Source organism: Tenrec ecaudatus, chromosome 14, assembly GCF_050624435.1.
Source record: "Tenrec ecaudatus isolate mTenEca1 chromosome 14, mTenEca1.hap1, whole genome shotgun sequence".
NCBI classification, from domain to species: Eukaryota; Metazoa; Chordata; class Mammalia; order Afrosoricida; family Tenrecidae; genus Tenrec; species Tenrec ecaudatus.
Genome location: NC_134543.1, coordinates 109,449,434 through 109,469,005, shown reverse-complemented (window position 1 = coordinate 109,469,005; position 19,572 = coordinate 109,449,434). Strand labels below are relative to the sequence as shown.

At 44.6% G+C, this 19,572-nt stretch overlaps 1 protein-coding gene across 1 annotated transcript in view; it reads right to left on the bottom strand.

The window, feature by feature from the left end:
• Positions 1 to 19,164, bottom strand: part of SLC24A5 (solute carrier family 24 member 5) — a 28,056-nt gene extending 8,892 nt beyond the window's left edge. The window contains exons 1-5 of the mRNA XM_075532302.1: positions 19,044 to 19,164; positions 17,900 to 18,079; positions 1,018 to 1,101; positions 827 to 930; positions 366 to 466 (exon numbers count right to left, since the gene is read on the bottom strand). Of these exons, the coding sequence (XP_075388417.1) occupies positions 366 to 466; positions 827 to 930; positions 1,018 to 1,101; positions 17,900 to 18,079; positions 19,044 to 19,164 (590 nt within the window). The remainder of the gene's footprint in view (positions 1 to 365; positions 467 to 826; positions 931 to 1,017; positions 1,102 to 17,899; positions 18,080 to 19,043) is intronic.
• Between the last annotated feature and the right edge of the window lie 408 nt (positions 19,165 to 19,572).

Below are 19,572 nucleotides of genomic sequence, written 5' to 3'. Positions count from 1 at the left end.
TAAGCAGTGACCAGTGGAAAAAGAAACAGCGCACAGCTGGGCCTTTAACTGGCAACAGACATGGGGCAACTTTTCAACAGGCACCTGTGGGGAGCAGGGAGCATGGTGGTCGCCAGGGTGTAAGGAGGGGAGGGTTAAAAGGAAACAAGTGACTACAAAGTTGTAAAATCCAAAGGAAAACACAATCACAAATTTGTATCCGGAGAGGAAGTCTCAAGAGCCACCAGAAAGGGAGATAAAGAGGGTCTCGAAGAAGTGACATGGGAATAACATTTCTGAAACGCAAACCACGGAGCTGTAGAATGGAATGAAAACCATCTCGCTACGTGTGTTTGCCGTAGAAGTAACAACCACTTCAAGCTTACCAGTAAACTCGGTTGTCAACAAGTATGCCCAGGACTGCCGCCACACTGATGGCGTACGCCGTACAGTCTCGGAATAGGGGCCAGCACGAGAGTGGCGAAACCTGTAAAATGGTCATTGTCAGTGTCCGTTGCAATGTAACTTATTTTCTCAAGTACGTGCTTAGTGTATTCCCTAAATTGTATATTTATAGCTAAATAGTGTTATCTTCCATATATTGCTTAGGAAAAAGTAAAGGGACTTTAAACAGGAGTTGTGTGTCTAGATCTCCACTGACTTTCCTAAATCAGGCCAAGGGCTCTGTGGGCTAACTTCCAATTGAACAATTGAATACACATTGCCTTCCTACTGATTAATAAATTTGATTGATCACGTACTAGTGCCTGGCCTTTTTCTTTCAGACCATTAAACAGTTGGGATGATTTGTCGTCACAATTTTGTTGAATAACATGTTCGTACGTACCGTGCGGGATAGTAAGCCACAGGCTGCGGAGATGCCAAGGAGATTATACATGGCCGAGCCAAGAATGGTGCTGATACCAATATCTCCCTTCGTGACAAACACGCCTGTGACGGGATAGTGGCTGTTAGGGTTGCCTTGAGGAGAGTGAAGGTTCAGTAAGTCAGGAAAAAACTCGAAGGGACAGCATTTACCTAGGAAAGCAGTGACCAACTCAGGAGCTGAACTTCCTGCTGCCATGAACGTTGCCCCTGCGACGTCCGGAGACAGTCCGAGAGCTGCAGACAGACGGAAGGATGGTCATGCCGGGTAAAGTGATCAACGAAGGCCATGTCTTTATAACTCAATGCAGTAACTACTCAAAGCAGCAGCTTCACACAGAAACATTTGAATGTTAAGCGGAACCATGAAACCTGCAGGTTAAAACTAACCAAAGCTGCTGTCTCTGAATTCCCGAATGCATCTCTCGAGGGGACGCGAGGACAAGAAACGTGGGCCGTGCCAGGCAACCGTTTCCTCATGAATGAGCCCCGCGGTGAGATGATTGGCATCCAGAAATGACTTTCTAGTAGTAAGGCTTGTAAGCGAATATTCGTAACATCGTCTCTTTTCATTTACACTGTTGAGTAGTCTAAAGAGTTAATCACTGCAAGGCATTTAGCGAATCCTAACCCAGGTGGAGGGGCAACCATGGCTGTTAGTCTTCAGTGTTGGGAGGTGCTGTTGAGGGAGTTTTGAGTCAGGGTGGCCCTGAGTACAACACAAGAAAACCCTGCCTAGCGCCTGCGCCCTCCTCAGCCCTCACCGTGTTGGCGCCTCTTCTTGCAGCTGCTCATCCGTTCACGGTCCTCTCAACCACACGATGGCCTCCAGGACTGGCCTCTCCCACATGGGGAGAAAATCTCACCGGCACCGGGGAAAGGCGTCCTGGATGTAGTTCTTGGGGACATTTGCTCATTCTTGTGGCAGGCCATTTTCACCAGCACCATAATTCAAATGGACCGGTTCTTCTGCCCTCCTTACTGTCCTGTTTTCGGATGCGTCTGACGCAGCTGAAAACAGCGGCCTGGGTTAGGCACACCGTAGGCTTCAAAGAGACAGCTTTGCTTTGTAACAACATGCGTGCAACACAACACACTGCATTCTTTCCTGTACTGATGATCGAAGTAAAATTCACTTTTTCTGACAACTTCATGCCCTTGTTCATCATGATGTTGCTATTGGTCCAGGTGTAAGGGTTTTTTATGTTTGGATGTAATCTACCAAAGGCTGTATACCTTGGAGCTTCATAAGCTTCATCTCCTTCGTTTTCAGTAAAGAAGGTTTTTGTTTTCTCTATATGGCAAGTTGTTAACAAATCTTGCCCCAGTGCTACATTTTGTGTCCAGTTTGATTTGCTGAGGCTACTGGTTGGATCCGCATAGTGAGAGGGAACAACTCTGAATCACACCTTTGCTGATTTTATCCCATGCAGTAGCCACCTGTTGGTTGAAATGACTACCTCATGTACCAGCCAGCTTCCCGGCTTACTTGTTCAGCATGTAGTTTTTATTTAAACATTTTATAGGTGCAATTGACTTGTTTAAAAAAGCATTTGAAATTTCAACATTGTCAATACAAATTCAGAAATTACCTAATGAACTAAAAGCCAAATCAAATGGGACATACTATAGAGTTTTGATTTAAAACATGGTGGTGGTGAGTAGGAAATACGAGAAAATAAAACTATCCACATGGTGTGTACCCCTCAGTCTTTGAAGCACGCAAACTTGAAGCTTAACATAGGACTCATGACCTTGGACTCAGTTTTAGAGGTAGGGGACCTACTGTGGGAAGGACAAGTGACAGCCATCAGAATCAACTTTTGAGTTGCTTTGGGAAGAAAGTTTGCATCAGAATCTAACCAGGGTACCGCTAGGAACTGGAAACACAGGGAATCCAGGACAGATGATCCCTTCAGGACCAGTGCTGAGAGTGGCGATACCGGGAGGGTGGGGTGGAAAGAGGGAACCGATTACAAGGATCTACATATATCCTCCTCCCTGGGTTATGGACAACAGGAAAGTGAGTGAAGGGAGCCATCGGGAAGTGTAAGACATGACAAAATACTTCAAATTATCCAGGGTTCATGAAGGAGAGGAGAGTGGGGAAGAGGGGAAAATAAGCTGATACCAAGGGCTCAAGTAGAAAGCAAATGTTTTGAGAATGATGATGGCAACAAATTTACAAATGGATGTATGAGTGGATTGTGATAAGAGTTGTACGAGCCCCAAATAAAATTACTAAACCAAAAAAATAAAAAAGAATCCTCTAACCAGAATTTACCAGTGATTAAAATTTAGTTGATACAGATAGTATACTAGAGGTTCAATGATCCTACCTTATAATAATCTCAAAGTTAAGTACCCAAGTCTGACTAGAATTTAGGTTTCCTAGGCTCTTGAGACCAGTTTTTGGTTGGTATTTCTTATTTTCCTGGCATTTGTCATCCCAGATCCTCGAACTCTGGTCCATTTGGTTGAGTCTCTATAACTCATTTTCTTGTTTTTACATCTTGCTCATGGGAGCCAAGACTTGCTGGCTGCTCTCAGATTCACCACATTGTCTACTTATTGCTGGTACAGCTTCTGACCTTGTTCCCTTTCTTGGTGTGACAGTACTTTATTGAAATGGCCGCGACAATAAGCTTGCTGCTATTCCAGAACCTTGCTCTTCCACGTGAGCCTTTGTGACTGCTAGACCAAGGGAGTATGGCAGTAGTGATCCTGATGTCTGACGTTGTTACATCAAATGTGATAAAATGTCCCTGCATGGTTGTGGCTTGGACTGTTTACTTTTGACCCCTAAAGCTGCCATGGAAAAAGTTGCTGCTCTCAAAACCAACATCCAAGACCATATTAAAATAGAGATGCCTGAGGAACCTCCCTCCCCCTCCAATTTTGGAATCTTCCCAGTGTTGGACCAGATGTGAGAGAGCTTTTGAATCATCTCATGTCCTCTGCCTGTAACCGCAGGAGAGACTGAGCAGACTGAACAGAGTCAGGGCCAGTTATCCCCAAGGCTGTGAAGAAAGCAAAGTGACTTTTAAGCCACTGCTTTGGGAAGTGATTTGTTAAAGTGATAGATCCGATTAAACTGGCTGTCTTTCATCTATTCCTTTAATGCTTGGCACTTTTATGGGCTGGGAAGGCAGTATGGGATTGGGGAAACAGACAAAGGAGAAATATGGAAACTAAGTATTATGTTGGAGATAAGTAACAAGGAAAAAGCAAAGGACATGTATGTAAAAGGGAGAAAGGATAAACATTTTAGATGGAGCTACCCAAAATATTCATGAGGTTACTTGGAGGGGAGGGAGGGCAGATTCAGAAAATCCCACTAGATAGACAACATCCACTACAGTTTTTGAGCTACAGTGTGTTCCACTAAATTTCAGCTATTAAGTTATACTTCTCTCATGATAGATATATATTCAGGTATCTATTGGGCTGATATATATTATTAGATGATATATTAGAAATATATTTTAAATATGAGAAGACTTCAGACAAATTATAGGGTAAGAAAAAAATGTAAAAAATATCTGACAAAGTATTAGGCATACTAAGGGACTTCGAGGAAAGCTGTGTGTGGACTCATGGTTGCTAGTTGGTCATACATGGAGGTTAGTGGTTTGAGCCCACCAGTCACCCTACAGCCTTTATGAGATTTAAAGGTTTGAGAACTCCAAACCGGTCCTATCTGGTCACTATGAATTAGAATCGATTTAGATGGCAGCAAGTTTTTCTTTTGAGTGTGGGAGGCCGTGCAATATATACAGAGATTACAAGTTGGATACTGAAAAGACAGGGCACCGCTTGGGAAAAAATGGAAAATAAAATGAAAAAGTCACAGAAACGGAAGGCGCGAGAGCAATTTTGAATGTCACAAATGTAAGACTTCATGGCAAATTTCCGAAATATTTTGAAGATTAAATTTTTCTTCAAGTAATGCCGTCAACATTTCAGAACACATTTTAATATATAAAAGTAAATAGATAACCCATGTTCAATGTTTCAGAGGTGAGGTTGACGTCAAGCGTCTTTATAGGAATAATGCCAACCTTTCCAGAGGTTTTGTGCACAGATGGGGAAATTGCGCCATCTTAGATGAAAACTGGGACATTTTCGTTATAATAAAGGAACCTGAACTCTGACGGACCCAACTTGAGTTTCAGATCATTTGAATCTATCGTACCAAACGAGCTACCCGTCTGATAACTAGGACTCGCAGCCACCCGACGGGACAAAGTGGACTAGTGTCTCCTGTAGGTTTCCGAGGCTGTAAGTCTTCGGAGGAGCAGTGAGTCTCATCTCCCTCTTGAGGACTCAAATAGCGGACCTGGTGGTTCGTGGTCGAATGCATGGCTGTCAGGGCCCCTTCTTTATTGTACCAAAGCAAACTCACCGCCATCCAATTCATGCCTACTCAGCGACCCTGGAAGAGCCCGTGGAATGCCTCTGTGCGTTTCCAAGACTGAGTCGTAGAAGTCCCATTTTTCGCACAAAAAAAGAGCAGCTGGTGGTTCAGAACTGCTGGCCTTGTGGAGTGTAGCCCAGTGTATAACCACAGTGGCACCAGGGCTCCCCACTTATTGTGCAGTCACTCATTTCCGGCCCCTTTTTAAGATAACTCATTGGAACTGCCTGCTACTCAGATCCTTTTAAAGGTGAGGTGATATTTTGGGGGGAATTCCAAGTTCGCGTAATTGCACCGTTTAAATCTGCCTTTGGATCAAAGGACCCTGCGATGGATCATTGGACCTAAATATTTAGGACGCCAGCAACTCTTTAAAGCTAGCGTGCACTTCCTCTGTCCCAGGCTAGCTGACATCACATTACAGCGTCCTGGTTTTTTATGGGCAGGCAGAGACAAGAGTGGTTTATGGCACATGACTTATACTAGATTAATATGACCCTTCCAGCCATGATCCCTTATGTGATATATAAGCATGGTGGGGTTCATTCACCTGTGGCCGGGACCTCATTTTGGAGGACATTCTCTGCTAACAAACAGGAATGGGATGAGATGGAATTCGGACTGTAGCAGAGGGTGTGAATCAGACCACGCTCTTTATTTAGTCATACTGTTGTTTTCTTTTTAACAATCTTAGGAGCTCTGATAGTGTGGTGGTTATGCGTTGGACTGCGATCCGAATGGTTGGCAGTTCAAGACTGGGCTTCCTACTCCCATAAAGAGTTACAGTCTCAAACCCAGGAGGGGTCACGAGAAGTCAACATTGTCTTGATGGCAGTGAGTGAGTTTATTGCTTACAATGGGTGTAAGAAATTATATACTACAGCTGAGAGGAGAAAGAAAACTGCTTCTCAAGTGGCCTGGGGAAAAGCCAGGCTGAGTAAGATCAGTAGGAGGCCATTGCCAAGTCCCAAGGTCAGATGGGCATGTATCAGATGCAGGCCAGGGGTGCAGAGTAGAGGGTTACATTGAAGTGAAATTCGATGCACCATGTTACTCTCACCAAAGGACCTTTCCCTGCATGAGTTTGCTCTGAAGGTGGGGGAAGGTACTGATGGTATTTGCCTGGGTTCATTGTAAACAGGATTCCTTGCAATCCCAAATGCCATCCTGCTGTGTGTAAAACAAGTCCCCCAGAAGCCAGCACGTGTGAGCTCATCGGCAGTAGGAGCCAGGAGTGGAGCCTGTGGCTCTGACCCCAGCATCTGCTTACCCCTGCTTGACCCTTGGATTTGGGACCAAGTGCATCCGCCACCCTAGGAGCCGTTTCCTGGAGCCTTCCTGGGTTTTATGGATACTGCGGCCATCACAGGAGCCAGGGCGGGGAGGGTACAACCCCCAGCAGGAGCGCAGGAGAGAAGGAGCCAGACTGTCGTCTTGCAAGAGGTGGACTTTTTCAATACCTAACTTCTTATTACTGAAGGGTTGTGGGGAGGAGATGAACCAGTCAGGGTGCAGCGTAGCAACGATGAAACATACAACTTTCCTCTAGTTCTTAAATGCGTCCTCCCCCCCCCCCCCTTATCATGATCCCAATTCTACCTTACAAATCTGACTAGACCAGAGGATGTACACTGGTACAGATAGCAACTGGAAACACTGGGAATCCAGGGCAGATGATCTCTTCAGGACTAGTGAGAGTGGTGATGCCTGGAGGGTGGAGAGAATGTGGGGTAGAAAGAGGAAACTGATTACAGGAAACTACAGAGAAGAAGGCAGGGGGAGATGTCAGACAGTGTAACATATGACAAAATAATAATTTATGAATGATGAAGGGTTCATGGGGAAGTGGGGAGGGAGGGGAAAATGAGCAGCAGATATTAAGAGCTCAAGTAGAAGGCAAATGTTTTGAGAATGACGATGGCAACAAATGTACATGTGTTCTTGACACAACGGATGTATGTATGGATTGTGATAAGAATTGTATGAGCCCCCAATAAAATGATTTCAAAAAAAGAGAAATCATTACCACAGCGTATATTCTGTCTCACAAAAACTAGAATCAGCAGGTCAAATATACCTAGAAACACATTTAATATTCGAGGCCTGAAGATGTATGTTGGCCAGTGTTACTTTTTTTCCCTTTTTGGAATGAATTATTGAGGAATAAACAATATATTATATTTGTAACATATAAGTCACCTTCAGATACATAGTTTAATAATTAAAACCAAGATGGATGATGATCTCATCTCACAGACCAAGAAACAAGCTCAGATGGCTAGGTAACTCAGTCACATGAATAGTTGTGTGCTACCACGTCAATTCCAACTCAGTGATTTTATGGGACACAGAACTGCCCCAAATTTTTCCTAGGCTGTAACTTAGATGAGAGTAGATCACTGAGTCTTATTTCCTGTGGAGTGGGTTTGAACTGCCAAGCTTTCCATTAGCAGCTGAGCTGGGCTACCAGGCTCATTGCATGGATAACAAAGATCTCAAATGTGGAGTTCTTGGGGGTAAATTCAAACACTATGAATCTCAAGTGAAGTTTTATTTCTGTTTCACCACCAAACCAAAAAAAGCAGACTCACAGCTACCGAGTCAAGAAGACTGACTCTTAGCAACCCCCTGTGGGTTTCTGAGACTGTAACTGTGTCCAGGAGGAGAAAGCACAGCTGGTCTTCAAACGTCTGGCCATGAGGATCACAGGCCAATTCTGCATCTATACAAGGAGGCCAGTTAGGCCAGTTATGAACTTGGTGGGGTATTTTTGCCCTTGCCTGGGTACTTCCACATAACCACCCCAATTTGATTCCTCTGTAGGGCAAAAATAGTTACTGAGAGTGAGGAGTATTTTGAAAGTTTTCCTACATAGTTCAGAGAATTCATAAGTTTAATGATCCCGGGTATTAGCACAAATCCTCTTCCCAAACATAACCCAAACCAAATGCCCAAGCCCACCGTTACCAAGGGGATTCCAACGCATAGCCAATCCACAGACCAGAGTAGAACTGCTCACCTGGCTTCCTAGGCTGCTCACCTGTGTGGAAGCAGACAGGCTCATCTTTATCCAGCGGGGTGGCTGGTGGGTCCCACCTTTCAATTAGCAGCCCAGCCCTTAACCAGCTGCACCTCTACGATCAAACTACAGCTAGATAAGATGGGGAGGACATTGACATAACCATCCAAACCTGGTCCAGCTTCAGGATTCTTTAGAAAGGTTCGCTCTCAAGAGGAAGGTGAGGCCAGCATTCCTTTGGAACACTCGTTCTGAAAAGGAGGTAGGGATGAAGTTTGCTGCTACTCCCGGGATTATAATCAGGTATGATGGGGATGGTTGTGTAAAACTTCCATGATATTTTAAGTTATTTCTTAAGGTTCTGAGCATATTTTTGTAAAAATGGTTTATATCTTTGAACTTTAGAACAGATGAGCTTTGTCTCCCCTGGCTTTTTCGAAGTATTTCTCTCTGCTATAGTTTATTATTGAAGATAAATTGTTCAGGTTTCTTTCCCCTAGTTATTCCTCGCCCCTCCCTCCCTCACCATTGCTCTAAAAGGAAGACTCACATGACCTTCAGGATAGAGAAGCAATGTTCAAGGTGAGTTCTCTCTGTAGGCGAAATGTGACCTACAAAATGCAACTTCATGATAATGAGCTGATTATTCAAATTCCTCTCACTTCTTAAACATGTTCTGCTTTGCGATGTCATGTTACATAGTTTATAATCATTTGGGGAAACGGCCCTCCTGAGGATACAGTGAGACTATTTGACAGCACCTGGACTGGTGCCACCGGTAACTTGGTAGGTGATTTTATGTCAGCCATCTAGCCCCTTAAAGCACTGGTTCTCACCTTCCTTATGTCATGACCCTTTTATACAGTTACTCATGTTGTGGTGACCCCCCCCCCCAACCATAAAATTACTTTCACTGCTGCTTCATCACTGTCATTTGGCTACTGCTGTGCATCGGGCCACCCCTGTGAAAGGGTCGTTCACCCCCCAAAGAGGTTGGGCCACACAATTGCTACAGTCCATTCTAATGCTATCCAACTGACTCAAATTGTAGAATTTCCATTGTATGCCTTAAGACTCCACATTGTTCATGATGAAAATAAATACGTTTAATTTATCATGTAAAATAGCTAGACTTTATTGAAAGCGTAGAGAATGGGATGGGGAGACCAAGCGGAGTCCCTCACACATGCACCATGGTATTTTAACCACTGCTGCCGTCTGATGTATTTCCAACACACAGTTAATACAGGTACAGCCATCAGATCTCAAAAACTCGCTGCCATTGAGTCGATGTCGACATACAGTGACCCTGTGGGACAGGGTAGATGGCTCCTGTGAGTTTCTGAGACCGTTTTTTATTGTGCATTTATTTGTTTATCTTTCCAACTCTTTGATTGGCATATGATGCACATGTCACACAATGAAAGAGCCCAATCATGTCAAGAGGAGTTGTGCCCTCATCACCCCATTCAGTTTTAGAGCATTGTCTTCATTCTTGTACTCATTAGTCGCCCCCCCCCCCCAACTCCTCCCTACCTTCTTGGCCATGCCTCCAAAGAATCATCCATCCAGTGACGGTCTCTATTGATTTACCTATCCTGGATTTCATAGACAGAAAAGCGTGAAGAACAAACAAGTAACTAACAAGAATAACAAAGTAAAAGAAAGACAAATAATCGAAAAGAAAGTTGAGAACGTTACAAATGACCACGTTTAAGTGATTCCCAAGGCAGATCAAACGAGAGGGTGGTAGATCTTAGCCTACACGCGTCTTGTACAGTCCACCTTCCAAGGCCATTCCCATCCCTGCTCCATGAGCAGAGGGGATTTACCAGGGGCTTAATCCATGTGTATTTGCCCTTCCCTTTTTTGTTTTTTTAAACTGAAATAGCTTTAAATTGGGTCCCAAGGAAGATTAAATGATCAGAGAGGACATTTTGACCTAACTGCATTGGTCACAATTGACTTTATGTTTGATAACAGGGCTGTTCACATCCCGTACCTTTGATCGGAGCGCGCCCACCGGAGGCTTCATCCATGTGTGGACCCTGTAAACGAATATGGGGCTTCCCCTATCATCTATAGCCTCCTGCAAACTGGCTGTCACAATCTAAGCTCTGACCTATTCTTTCCTCTAGATTTGGATTCTATCATTTACAATCCTTGGATCACACAGGCTGGCGTGCTCTTTCCATGGGGACTTAGTTGACCAGCCCCCTTAGATGCCTCCTTGTTTGAAAACAAGCACCACGTGTCCTCTTGTGGTTTCCAATCGCTGACCTTGCAGTTAACAGCCAGCACATAATATCCATGACGCCAGGTGTCCGGGTTACAGTCAGGGGCTGTATACAACTAGGTGCCCTCTGACACAATTCTTTAAAAGTCCTCAATGGTGGCAAACATTTATGCTTTGTGAATGGATTAGAAATTTGGAAAGAATCAAAGGTCACCAGACTTAGCTCCAGTTATAGAGGAAGGTTCAAAATGAAAGGTGATGTGTGACCTGCAAAATGCATGCTTTGCACAACCGGACCTGGAATTCATTTCAAATATATTTCTAGAAATATGTTTTGAGTTGAGTCAGCATCGTGGGAATAAACACCATAGCCTCTCAACTACGGATCGCTGTGTGTATAGACTCCATGATGTTTTCAACGATAAACAAAATCAATTTGATTACTTGACAGTTGCCCGAGCAACGAAGGAGTGAATTCTGAAACCTTCCATAATGTTCTTAAAGTCCCGATTCGTCTGAAAAATAAGTATCCCCTTCAATTTAGTAGCTGTCATGTTACAGTGGATGTCATCTTCCCCTTAGCCTATTCTATAGAGTATACATAAGATACTTTGTCTTCAATCCTCAGTGTTCCCTGGGACGTTCTCTGTAATTGGCCCAAGGTCATATAGCGATTGCAGAAGTAGGATGGAAGCCTAGAAATCTGGGGCATCTAAGCGATTCTTTCAGCTCCCCATGTGGGCAATGTAAAGTGAAAATATAGCTGATCTTCATGACTACTTTCTGCTGCCTCCCTGCCCTGTTCACGCCAAAGCTGCTGGTAAAGCTGACTACTTAGCCCTTAGTTAGGCCCGTGTCCCTGCTGTGGACTGATTAGCTGCAGTCTAACGGGACCCCAAGTCCTATCACAGAGAAAAGAAAGCAGGATAAAAATGCTCTTAAGAGGAAGATAAGTGGCAGAGTGGCAGGGAGGAAGCCGGACGCTTAGCTTCTTTGTTCTTTGGAAAGGCTTTTGTCTCTGTAAATTTCATGAGGATTACGAATCAAACAATCCCTTGAAACTGTAGGCTGTCCAAATGTCATACTCACCGATTATTAGACTCCCTTCTAAGTTTATCAGTTTAGAATCAATTCCACCTGGAATGAAAACTTTTTTCTTCCCACTTGTCTATTTCGGAAACCCAAAGTAGAACACGGGCAAATATTAGTTCAATGTAGAATGACTGAAAATGATTTTTTTTCTTAAAAAAAGTAAATATTTTATTCAAATGTGTTGTACTTGAATATTGTATTTATTAAGATCATTTCTATTTAATACATAACGCAGAGATACAAGTGTGGCAGAGGGAATGGAATTTCTAACTGAACCGTGTGCAAGTATAACATTGAAAAAAAATAAAAGAAACTTTTATATGGAGGTCGCTGTGGACTTTGGGGACTGTGTCAAGCAACTCATCCTAAGTACTTCTTGAAGTTTTCTATGTAGGTAGCTTGGAAAAGTTTAAAGGAAGCGGCTCAGTGCAGCAGTTCACTAACTCTTGGAGATCTTCGGTATGTAGGAAAAGGAGATTTTGCTCTGGCTTTCTGCTGAACTTTTGTGTTTCTAAATCGAACATTCCAGAAATAGTTCAAGTATAAAGTTGGATTATTTAATTAGATAAAAATTGATTTCAAAATGTAGCTCCAACCTTTTGCAGCAGTACTTGCTTTTATTTGCCTTATATTTGGTTTTCAGGCTCTAGGCAGATATGTCCCATATTTGTTATTTGCCCCAAACCTACTGACTTTACTCATTGTCTCCTTAACTTTCATCTTCCTAGAGTAAAGGGTTCTGTTTTTTCAATGTGTCCTTATGTAATAGTGAATGCTTCCTGGGTGTTAGGTACGTGTATATAAGCAGTTCATTTGTATCTCCTCAGTTGGCTCAATGGCTCTAAGAACTGCAAACTGCTATTATCCTTATTTCACTGTGGGTGTAGCTGAAGCATAGAGAAATCAAACAATTTTCCCACAGGCTCAGACCTACAAAGTGGGGGTACCTCGCTGGGACCACGCAGGGTGGGCATCCCCAGCTGCCTCCCTACATGGTGGCACAGCGGCAGAGGCCAGCGCGGTCCGCCTCTCTGCCTCTCGACACCGTCACCGACCATTCAGCAAGGAAGAATATCAACGCCATGATTTAACAAAACGGTGAAAAAGCCGCTAGCAAACATTGCCAAATATGAGTACAAGGTAATATAACTAACTTTACAAGCCAAGCATCCAAGCATGGACATTTTAGACCAAGATTCTTCAGTCAGACTGATATGAATGATCCGGGAACACAGAGGCTTCACTTTCTTCCTGTTGTCATTTGCAATCCCCTCTGTCCTGTCATTTTCTATCTAGATAGTCTCTCTCTCTCTCTCACTTTCTCTCTCTCTGTTCTCGCTCTCTCTCACTTTCTCCCTCTCGCTCTCTCACTTTCTCTCTCTCCCTCTCACTTTCTCTCTCTCCCTCTCTCACTTTCTCTCTCTCCCTCTCTCACTTTCTCTCTCTCACTTTCTCCCTCTTTCACTTTCTCTCTCTCTCCTCCCTCTCACTTTCTCTCTCTCACTTTCTCTCCCTCTCACTTTCTCTCTCACTTTCTCTCTCTCACTTTCTCTCTCCCTCTTTCACTTTCTCTCCTCTCTTTCTCTCTCTCACTTTCTCTCTCCTCACTCTCTCCCTCTCACTTTCTCTCTCCCCCCCTTTCTCTCTCTCTCTCTCTCTCTCTCTCTCTCTCTCTCTCTCTCTCTCTCTCTCTCCCTCTCTCCACACCCCCCCTCAGAGGGCTCATCCTCGTAAGGGGCTAGAGTAGCAAAGCTGGAGGGAAGAAGGCAGATTCCCATAGGTTTATTCTTCATCCCATTACCTCTGACTTCGGTACCGGACACAAGTTGAGCACATCTTTTAACCCCTTTCTCAGGATGCCCACCTGTTTTACCCCAGGAAGCCTGGTTTCCTTTCCAAAGGTAAAACCAACAGCAGAGTGTGATGTTCCTTTCTCCACCATATGGACTCATTACACTGCAGCCTTCTGTGCTCCAAGAATCATGATCAGTCTCTTTCTCTAGAGAACCCAAACGGCTTTGTGGATCCGGAGCCACCCCACAGCACCTAGCTGCGACACTGAGACAGGAATCCCTGAGTGACAAGAACAGCTGGAGTGCTCAGCTGCTAACCCAGAAGTTCAAGGTTCAAGTCCACCCAGAGGCACTTTGGAAGAGAGCTCTGAAGATTGACCTCTAACAATTAGCCCTTGAAGACCTGTGGAACCCAGCTCTACAGAAACACGTGGAATCACCATAAGTCAGAACTGATTCAATGGCAACTGCTACGCTTTTTGTTTTTTATTATGTGTTCCATGCTTAGATGACATGTAGTGATGATATGCTGCCTTGCAAATTATGGTTTTGAAGAGTGTTTCATAACATGGAAATGTACACGTAAAACATCTCATATGAATAAAGAGATCTCAGGCTCTCTTTGGGTGTATTAGTGTTTGTGTGTGAGAAAGAGTGAGTTAGTTTATTGTGTCAACCTGGCCAATAAATACATGTGGAGTTAATTGAAGGGTAGAGGAATAAATGGCTTGGTGAGCCTCGCCTTTCTAGTTCTCTGGTCTCTTGCTTTCTGATGGTCGCACCAGAGTGCAGCTGCCTAAGCAGTTCCCTGCTTCAGCTGGCAAGGCTCACTTCCTACAAGACATCCCCAAGGAGAAGCCACATGGACCTACCCCGATGCAGCCCTGGGTGTTGGAGCATCCGTGTGGAGACCACTGCCCGCGCTGAGATGCCTACAAATTCACTGACTTGGCTTTCCTCCTGCACTTGGCATCAACGTGTGCATTTTGTGAGATGGAGGAGGACTTTGTGGATTGGTGTTGGACCTATGGGTTAATGGGTTATTGTTGGACTTGTGGGCTTGGGCAGCACTGGGTTGGGGTGTTTTCTTGATGTGCCCTTAATTTTTATATAAAACGCCCTTTTATACATGAGTTTCTGTGGATTTGTTTCTCTAAAGTACCCAGACTAATACAGAGAGACACAAAAGATTGAAAGGAAATCCATTACAACGGTAACTGTGGGATCTCTGAAAAATGCCCATGTGGTGGTTGTGGTTGTGGTTGTTAGTGGTGAGTTGGTTCCGACTCCTCTTGACCCAATGACAACAGCACAGATGTGGCGCCTGCACGCTCCTCACCAGGGCTGGGCTGGAGGCGGGATGCCGACCTAAGCGTGAGGCCTTCCGCAGGGATGGTCACGCTACATAACGTGCCCGAAGGGCGTAAGATGAAGTCCCAACACCCTTTCTTCAGAGGAGCATTCTGTTTGTTTCTTCGAGACAGATTCATTCATTCTTCTGGTGGTTCAGGATATATTCAACAGTCATTGCTGACACCATCATTCAAAGGCACCGATTCTCCTCCCATCTTCCTTAGTCATTCATTGTCCAGTTTTCACAGGCATAAGAGGGGAGCGGAAATACAATGGGCTGGGCTTCAAAGTGTGCTGCCACAGCTGATTAAGGATCCAAGTAAAACGAATTCCTTGCCAACTTCAGTCTTTTCCCATTTATTGTCATTTAAATTTTCCTTTCGTATTTTCTAGTTATTTTTTTTACAAATAGGAGATCTCGAGTTTCATCAGGAAACGACACCGTTTATTTCAACAACACATTTCTCTGATCTAATGCTAATGTTAATCTAAAATGCTCAATGAAACGTAAAAAAACATTTGCATTTACTTAAGTTAAATAGTAGTAATTACAATAGACATATGCTGTCACACACATATATTATTGAGTTGTGTTGAGGACATCCTCCTGTAAACAAGAGGCAACGATGGCTGCTTTGCAGTTCACCAAGAGTGGGGAGCAGGACAGCAGGAAAAGGAAGAGTGTATTTTCTGAAGGCTCAGTGGTTAAGCATTGGGCTATGATTTCAAGGTCCACTGTTCGAAACCACCAGCCCCTCTACAGAACAGGGCTCTCTGCTCCCGCAAAGAGTCTCAAAAACTCACAGGGGCAGTTCTCCCCTATCCGATAGGGTTGCCATGAGTCGGCATTGACTCGATGGCAGTGCGTTTTATTCTTATTTTCATGCTGTTTTCCTGTATGCGTGCTAGAGCAAGGGATGCAGTTTGGGGCAGTACTCTGAGAAGAACTAGGAACCTAACCATAACTTATTATTTGCTCTGAAATGAGCTTGCTCAACCAATTAAACAAGCAGGAGACAGACTGCGGACACTGGCTCCTGTGCTAATCTGTTTGAAAACATCACTAAATCGGACCTGCAGGTCCCCCACCTCCAATAAAAGACCTGTGGTCGAGGATTCTGGGCAGTGGACATGGCTGGAAGGGGAGGGGTAGGACTGGAGGGGTAGGATGCAGGACTTATTTATTTTCCATGTGTGGTTCTGCTTCCACCACCCCCTATACCCCCTAATTTTCTTTCTTAAGTAGATTGCTAGGTCTTTCTTTCTCAATGAAAGCCCCTGGAAGCAGCAGTCGGGACATCAAATGACATTACTGCCTGAAGCAAGCCTGCAGCAGAAGGCCTGTTACAAAAACAAAGCTACCACATTGAGATCCAAGGTACTCCTGCTCTTTATAATTTATGTTTTATTATTAATAATCATTTTATTGGGGCTTTTGCAGCTCTTATAACAATCCATACATCAATTGTGTCCAGCACATTTGTACATATGTCGCCATCCTCATTTTCAAAACATTTTCTTTCTACTTGAGCCCTTGGTCTCAGCTCCTCTTTTATTCCTCCCTCCTGCCCACCCTCCAACCCACCTGACCCAGAAAAACTTGATACCTTTGCATTACGGTGCTGGTGAAGAAGATTGGCTATGCCATGTGTGGGCTGCTGGCAGAATGGACAAATTAGAGTTTCGAGTGGTGCAGCCAGAATGCTCCTTAGAAGGGATGGTGGCTAGACTTCATTTCACATACCTGCTCAGGATGCATTATTGCGAGATACCAGTCCCTAGAGAAGGACCTCGTTCTTGATATGTAGAAGGGCATTGAAAATAAATAAATGGAAGGACTTGGTAGCTCCAGCAATGGGCTCAAACATAGAGGCGATCATTCAGGTAATGCATGAATAAGCAGTATTTTGTTATGTCAGAATTGACATGACAGCACCTATCCATCACCACCACCACCACAACAATCACAACTAATGTTTGGTTCATAAACATATCATCTCATTTCATGGGAGGATACTCGAAAAGGAACAACCAGGAAAGTAGACAAAATTCTAATTTGTTTTTCCCTTTAAAAAATGACTTTGGAGTAAAAATGACACTTTTTAAAGTAGCACATGGTAAGCACTGGGGACTAGATGTGCATCAAGTACGTTCATCTTGCTTGGATGCACAATGAAGGTTCGTGGAAGGAGCAAGTCAAGAGATCACTTGGGTAACTTTGCTGCCCGAGACCTCTTGTTGTAAGTGTTGAAAAGCAAGGATGTTACTTTGAGGACGGAAGTGCTCCTGACATAACTCATGGTATCTATCTTCAGTCATCTGACATGCCTGTGAAAGCTCAAAAATTCAACCCACTGCCATGAAGCCAATGCTGACTCATAGTGACCCCTGCTGGTTTCTGAGATTGTAACTGTTGAGGGGAGTAGAAATCCCAGTCTTTCTCCAATCTGCTGATGGTTTCCAACTGCCGACTACAGGGAACACAGTCCAATACGTAACCACTATACCATATGATGGCTAGACATTCAATAATGGCCAAAGAAGAATCGATGCATTTGAATTATGGTGTTGAGAAGAATACTGGAAGTACCATGGACCGCCAAAGGAACAAACCAATCTCTTGGAAGATACTCCTCCGAGGCCAGACTTAGTCTGATGAACTTTGGGCATGTTGTCAGGAGAGACCAGTCCTTGGAGAAGGATATCATGCTTGATAAAGAGGCAGCATAAAAAAGAGGAAGACTTTCAACAAGATGGATTGTCACAGTGGCTGCAACAATGGTTTCAAATATAAGATCTGTCATGAGGATGGCCCAGGACTTAGCGGTGCTTTGTTCTGTTGTCCCTGAGTCAGAACTAGTTCAATGGCACCTAACACCATCAAGTACATCCATTCAAAGCCTGGGAAAGCACTCTCTGCAGTCAAGCTGGAGAGTCGAACAAGCAGGATGTCTCCTGCCACGAAACAGCAAGGCGAACTAGTGAAGGAAGCCACATGGTGGCCAGTTCCTTGAGGTACAGGAGGCCACAGCACAGAAGGCCACAGCCTGTCACCACCTGCGCTGGTTCGCAGTTTGTGATACAATGATTCTAGAAGAGTTAGGGGCTCATCCCCAGCTACTTACATTCACTGATGATTTCCAGCGAAGGGAGGAAGTACTCATCGCAGACCAGAGACACAGCCATGAGCATGTACAGGATGATTAGCAAGTAGATGATGATGCCCCCCTCTACTTGCTCCTGTTTAGTGAAAAAGCCCTCAGGAAACTCCGAGGATGGAGCGGTGACGCACTGGGTAGCATTTCCTGGGAAGGAAAAGGACATGGAGCTTGTAGCATGCGGACTTGAAGCCCACGAAGAAATATGGCTTAGAAAGCTGTACATGTGGGGTGGATGTTTAAGAACCCCACTGGACATTTATAAAGCATTTCTCAATGGGACGTAGCTATATTTTTTTAAATATCTTTGGAACAGGGAACAGGTGCTTTAGTGAAATAAGATGATAATGGTGGAGATATATATATATATATATATATATATATATATATATATATATATATATATATATATATATATATATATATATATATATTTTAAAGAAAAACCCGTGAAATAATTCTGTGCCTACTGTGGAGTCGCTGGATGACGCCACGGTTCAGTTCTCGGTGAAGTACAGTACAGCTCAGCTCCACCTCAAGGCCACTGGGAAGCAAGGCCTGAAATCTGCTTTCAAAAGCCACAGTTTGGAAAACCCAATGCAGGACAGCTGTACTGTGGTACACATAGGGTCACCCTGAGCTGGAATCAGCTTAATGACACCTTTTCTTTTTTGTCTGCCTTACTTCGAGAAGGTTATTCTAAGCCCCTTCCCAGCTCAAGCAGAAATCACATCTCTGATGAGTAAAGTTTCTAATGCCCATACAATTTCATTCCCCCAAGTACGTGCCCATGGGCTTCACCCATCTGCAAAGCATCGGTCACTGGCATACAAGAAATTCCTAGAATAAAGATCTCCCCTCTCCTCTCCCCGCCCCCATTCCCTTCAGCCCCAACTCCATGAGCTCTCCAGCAGCGAAAACAGGCTGCTCTCGTGCTACATGAGTGCTTCCGGGGCTACCTTTGAGAATCTATTGAAGGGATCCAGAGGGGTTGATACCCGGCCAAGCCAAAAATCAGAGCGGAGCAAACACAGGAAGCATAAGGCAGAGCCCAAAGCTGACTCCCTCTCTTAGTTCTTCAGCCCCATGGGACAAGAGGAACAATGCCTACCTGTGGCCCTTGGGTGTCTCTGGGGCAGGGAGGCACTTGGCGCTGGCAGGTGTGCAGTAGCCCAAAGGGTGGCGAGCAGCAGGGCTCTTCTTGTCCACCTTGGGCCCCTGAGTGTTAGCATGTTGGCCGAGCTCTTGCAGTAGTGTGTGCTTGGGGAGCGGAGACAGAAGGATTAACTTGGTCATGTGAAAACTTCCTCCTGCCTTGGGCACATCTCAACAAGGCCAGAACAGGAGGGGGTGGGGGGTGGCCCGGAGCCCGCCAAGCTCTTCTGATCAGGAGACTCCATCAGGAGACTGCGGGAGGCCACAGAGGCATGGAAGGGGCAGGAAGAGTTCAAACAATTCTCCCTGTCAGCTGTTTCTGGGGCGCACAGTCTCCGGAGGGCAGGTCCCCGTGGGGAAAACAGGCGCTGGCATTTCATGTCTTTACTGGTGCTGCTGCTGACGGTCTTTAGATCCGCAAGAGGCCCGGTTTGACACTGCTTCCGCCCCTCTCCCTAGCCCTCACTCCATGATCACTGGCTGGC